Source organism: Olea europaea, chromosome 10 (genome assembly GCF_002742605.1).
Source record: "Olea europaea var. sylvestris chromosome 10, O_europaea_v1, whole genome shotgun sequence".
Lineage (NCBI taxonomy): Eukaryota > Viridiplantae > Streptophyta > Magnoliopsida > Lamiales > Oleaceae > Olea > Olea europaea.
In genome coordinates this window covers 25902780-25908624 of record NC_036246.1, presented here as the reverse complement: position 1 = coordinate 25908624, position 5845 = coordinate 25902780, and the positions used below count along the sequence as shown (strand labels likewise).

At 29.3% G+C, this 5845-nt stretch overlaps 1 protein-coding gene across 3 annotated transcripts in view; it reads left to right on the top strand.

Moving 5' to 3' along the window:
• Positions 1-1196: 1196 nt before the first annotated feature.
• The window catches only part of LOC111401640 (alpha-N-acetylglucosaminidase-like), a 12001-nt gene continuing 7352 nt past the window's right edge, over positions 1197-5845 (top strand). Inside the window, exons 1-5 of one of the 3 annotated variants that reach the window (XM_023029466.1) lie at positions 1197-1749; positions 4439-4515; positions 4771-4982; positions 5091-5212; positions 5408-5493. In XM_023029466.1, the coding sequence (XP_022885234.1) occupies positions 1495-1749; positions 4439-4515; positions 4771-4982; positions 5091-5212; positions 5408-5493 (752 nt within the window). In that variant the 5' untranslated portion in view covers positions 1197-1494. The remainder of the gene's footprint in view (positions 1750-4438; positions 4516-4770; positions 4983-5090; positions 5213-5407; positions 5494-5845) is intronic. The other 2 variants (XM_023029468.1, XM_023029469.1) reach the window with 2 other exon arrangements.

The window sequence follows — 5845 nt, the reverse complement described above, 5'->3', positions numbered from 1 at the left end:
TGAAAATTTAAAATAAAATTACCATTACAATTAAATTTAAAATAAAATTTTGAAATTAGAATTGAAAAAGTGATTTGAAAATTAATTTTAAAATAACAAATTTCTTTAAATTAAAATTATAACTAAAATGAAAATTTAAATTTAAAATAAAAATAAATTAAAAACTAAAATTAAATTTAAAATAAAATTTTAAAATTAGAATTAAAAATTTATTTTGAAATTATTTTTAAAATAACAAATCTCTTTACATTAAAATTATAATTAAAAAAATGTAAATTAAAAATAAAAATAAAATTACAATTATATTTAACATAAAAAGTTGGAATTAAAATTAAAGAAGTAATTTGAAAATTAATTTTAAAATAACAAATTTCTTTAAATTAAAATTATAACTAAAATAAAAATTTTAATTTAAAATAAAATTAAAAATTAGAATTAAAAAGTCAAAATTCGGATTAAATAATTAATTTGAAAATAAATTCTAAATTAACAAATTTTTTTATATTAAAATTTAAATTAAAATGGAAATTTAAATTCAAAATAAAAATTTAAATTTAAATTAAATTTCAAATAAAGAGTTAAAATTAGAATTAAAAAAATAATTTTAGAATAACAAATTCCTTTAAATTTCATCAAGAAAAAGAGATATGTAATTAACAATTTCAAACATTTAATGATTTAAATTAATTTAGGAAATTTAATATTACGAAAAAGGGCTGTTAGTCGACCTGTTGCAACCTCTTCATTTCCATTGGCCGGATTCTACCATTTCCGACGAGTTGGAGCTCTCCAAACAACAAAAATTGGCCAATACACTTCGTCTATACGCAAACCTAGCCTAAATCATGCCTTTCATACAACAAAAATCAAATTTCAACCAATAATCTAACTAAAACTCAACAAAACCCAATAATCTAATTATAATTTCACAAAAACTAACATTTATAACTATTAACAGCCGGGAATCGGAAGTTCTTTGGTGAGTGAGATGTCTAGACGGTCGACTGTCAGTGAATCTGATTTCTTGCTCCAAACCGTCAAGGGAGAGAGATGAAGATGGAGGGATATTCTTGGAAAAACGTATTTAAATTGTTTTTTCATTTTTTTTTAACCAGTCAAAGTCAAAGCCAAAGTAGAAGTAATAGTGGGTAAAATGCCCATTTTCACTGATTTCTTCTTCCTGGGTGGAGACAGAAAGGACCACCAGATCGAGAAATAGTGTGCGAACCCACTCAAAAAACGAAATATCATAATTCCTACTGTTCTAAGCTTCTCACGACCAAGACTCCATAGCCAAGTTTCTTCAACTTGGTGATTGGTCAAGCAATATATTAATATTAGAAATTCCAAGTGAACGTCCAAAACTTCTGTTTCTACTCTCTGCCGGCCACCAAATTTTTGTCTTCATCCCCACCTCACACACACACAGAGTAATGGGTGGAATCGATTCCACAGTTATTATATGTATCCTCGTCCTCTCCAGAGTTTTTAACAATGGCTTCTCCTTCATCTGATTTCAATTTCAATTCGATGATCGGCCTTTGCCTGTCGTTCTACTTCTTCTTCTTCTTCACAGGAGTGCCGGTGGCCGATTGTTCAACAATTGGAGTCGAGTACATTTCGCGTCTTCTTGAAATTCAGGACCGCGAGAGGGCCCCACCTTCTGTCCAAATCGCCGCAGCTTATGGAACCCTCAATCGCCTCATTCCTTCCCAATCCTCCAGCTTTCAGTTTAATATCATCCCTAAGGTACGCATAAATCTCAGCTTGAGTGTAAATAGTAGAAGAATTCAAATATCATTTTTGCTAAATATAATTCTACTTAAGAAAGAAAGAAAGAAAGAAAGAAAGAAGATGTAGAGCAAATTTCAGAACGAGATTCACGACACTTCTTAAAAAATTTCTGAAACCTTCCTTTTGTCGAGTGATATAATCCTACGTTTGAAAATATGAAACAATTTATAAGGGCTTTGCCTACTCTTCTCCTATTCAAATGGAACCCAATATTTGCATGGCATTACAGCCCATTAAGCTTAAAAAGCAATTCGATTCGACTAAAACTCAAACTTGAGCATACGAATTTCAAAATTGATTTGCTCAAACGAACATTAGGATATAATTTCACATTGATTAAAAATAAAAATATAAACAAACTTATAAAGTTTTAGGTGGCTCATCATAATAAAGTTGATGAACCTCAAATCTTAATATGATATCAGAATCCATTAAATTCCAATGAGCAATTCGATTCAATCAAGATTAAAAAATGAGCATACGAATTTCAAGATTGATTTGCTAAAATTAGCCACCATCTTCCAAATCGAATAAAGATGAAAACATATGTTAATTTATAAGGGTTTGTATTATTCCTTAACAAGATTGATATTTTAAGATGGAACCTAATCTTTACACCTTTCAACAAAAAAAATCATTTTGTTCCTCTCTCTTATACTTATTTATGGAAAATTTCGCAAGTATAGTGGAATTTGAAGAATTCCTATAGGTGCTCTATTGGCAGCATGATTCTCAAGTCCTTTTTTGTTGGCCAACTGACAATGAAATTGCGCCAAGTGATATTCTATTAAACTTTAATATACTTGTAGCATTTCTCCTTATTTATATGATAATATTTGCTTCTTCTTTTTTTCTTAGTTTTAATTTAGACAAAAATTAACTATTTTAATTTTAAAATTTGATTTTTATCTTTTTGTATTAAGTTGTTTACAGCTTGTTTGGTTCGGATTTTAGTCTAAGTCAAAGTCAAACAATCAAAATTAATCACATCTTTCATGAGTTCTAAAACTTTTCAACCACACATTTCATAAACTTCTATCAGAATCTACTAAGTGCTTGATTGGTAGGGATTTTGTTAATTGATTTTTTGAACATTAGAGATAAAGCGAGTCTTACTTGTGAGAGAATAATACAAGAATGACGGCTAGAATAGTGAAATAACGGTGAAAAATTTGATGTTAATTTGATTAAAATTTCTACCAAACATGCTCAAAAAAATCTAGTTTTAATTCTTACCAAACGTCCTCTTAATCTTAATACTATTTTTATGAATATTAATTTCTCATTTAATGGACAAACTAAGATTGATCTAATATATTTAATAAAAGATGAACTAAAAAGAATCTAAGTTTAGACATTTGGTACTAACATTTTTGCATTTTTAGTATTATGATATATTACTTTAATTTTCTAACTTAGTATAGTATAAATGCAAAGAGTAAAAAAAAAAAAAAAATGCAAAAATTAGAGAAAATGCTACTAAATCATGCAATATAAAACATTTAATGAATTTTCAAGTAGCTTTATTAAATTATTTTAGTATATTTATTTATGTTAATTTTTTTATTATTTTACAAGGCGTATTTGCGAAAGAATCATAGTTAATAATTTTATTTTTATAACACTATTTATAGTGGTATTAAAATTTCCAACTAGCTTTATTAAATTATTCTAAAACATTTGTTTATGTTGATTTTTTAATTATTTGTCAATTGCATTTGGAAAAAAAAATAAAATCATATTTAATAATTTAGAACAATCTCATAATGGTATTAAAATTTTCAACTAGCTTCTTCTTGTACTTAAAAAAAAAAAATTATTTTATAATAAGATTTATAATGGTATTTTTTTAACAGAAATAGTTTCATCAAATGAATAGCATTAAAAAGTTTATCTTAAGAAATAAGAAAAGAAAAATATATAGTTTAAATAATAATATCAAAATAGAATAAGGGGGTAAATTGGAAAATATATTAATACTTTTAGCGGAAAGAGAATCTGTTACAAAAAGTAAACCTCAAGGGAGGTTTCGGAAATTTTTTTGAAAATGAGGGTGTGTATCTGTTATTGTCATAAACCCCCCGAGGTTTATGTAGTTTGCTCAAAAAAGTATCTTTTTCAAGTGTAGCAAGGAGTCAGCTGAGTTTAAAGGATGTCTTGAGTTCTCTAATAAACTCTGTTGTCAAAATGATCTTAAATGTATTGTGCATATAATGCCATATAATACAATTTCATAGCCTATATCAGTTAATTTTAAAAGGTTTTCATTGGGTTGGTATGATCATAGAATGACTGAATAATGAGCTAGGCGTAGAACTATTAAACTAGCCGAAATATCGAATTTCATGTCTAGCTTAATTCTACACTAGGCTAGTTAAGTAGGAAATGCTTGCTAATATGCCATGACATAGTGCATAAACTAGCATGATATGTATGACATATTTAACGGAGTTTTTTTTTTTATTTTTATCTGTTGTTTGTCTAATTTACCCTTGTTATAGAGGTAGCTCAAATTTAAATCATCTGGGGTGGAAGCTTTTGCTGCAATGAATTGTATTTTGCATGTGTTTCGCATTAAGCAAAAGCTATTGCAATTGACATGGCTATCTTCTTATTCCGGTTCTCTCTTTCATCTTTTGTGCAGGAGCATTGTGGTGGAGAGTCTTGTTTTAAATTAACCAATCATCCTTCTGCCAGTGAAGGTGGTTCCCCCGAAATTTTGTATGTACAAGTCCTTATATTAATGATTGATTCACATGAGCATACTTGAACACTCGAAATTTTACTTGTAATTTTCTTGTTGAAGTGGTAAAGTAGTATCAGGAAATCTGAGGTAGGTTAAGATGAAAACTGAATTGCTATATCATTATCCTGTTTATTCTGTATTGTGGAACTTCATTTTCATCCATTACATGTCGACACAAAATTCTATAAAAGTTTTGTACAAAACCTTTCTAATGTTTATCTTTCACACAGAATAAGTGGAACTACTGGAGTGGAGCTTTTGTCTGGTCTTCACTGGTACCTGAAGTATTGGTGTGGAGCACATATATCATGGAGCAAAACAGGTGGTGTGCAGCTTTCTTCAGTACTGAAGTCTGGCTCCCTGCCTAGTGTTCAAGATTCAGGGATAGTGATGAAGAGGCCTACTCCTTGGAGCTACTATCAGAATGCTGTTACATCTAGCTGTAAGCACCGGATTTTATTCTTTATTTTCTATGTTCTACTGCTTTAGAAGTATATTGGCTTTAACCTTATATTCCTACATTCACATTTCAATTGTATGCTTTCAAAAGATACATTTGCATGGTGGGACTGGGAAAGATGGGAGAAAGAAATCGACTGGATGGCTCTCCAAGGTATCAATTTGCCTTTGGCATTCACTGGACAAGAAGCTATTTGGCAGAAAGTTTTCCAGGTACTCTTTGTAGCCCCTTTTATATGCTTTATAGTATCTTGGATATCTTTTTTCTAACAAACATTCCAGGTAACTATAAAATTTTTTTTCAACTAATAGTTCTCAGATTGCTCTCATTTGGATGGACCATATTGTACTTTTCCTTCTTTCTTTCATTATTCTAAGTATTAACTATTATGTATCATTCTTGAGCAGAATTTCAACGTGACAGCTGCAGATTTGAATAATTTCTTTGGAGGTCCAGCATTTCTGGCATGGTCACGTATGGGAAATATGCATGGGTAAGCTTGTAGAGTTTAAACTAGTCCTAAATTTATTACTAGAGCATTCCCGACGATGCCTTTATTGATGATGGTCTTGGAATCAATTTAGGCATACACAATTTTGAACATCTTGGTGTATTCTGCAGATAGTTTTTAATAAGGTTCATAAGTCCTCCATTTTAATGCACTGTCATTTGATACACCAATTAAGATGCCATAAATGATGAAATCTTAGCAGGAGATTGCACTTGAGCATTCTGAAAAAGATTACTTCCGTTAGTATTTCGAGCACCAAAAGAAGATCCTCATTATCTTCTTTTTTTTTTTTTTTTTTTGGGCATTTTCATCTTTTTGAGCACCAAAAGAAGAT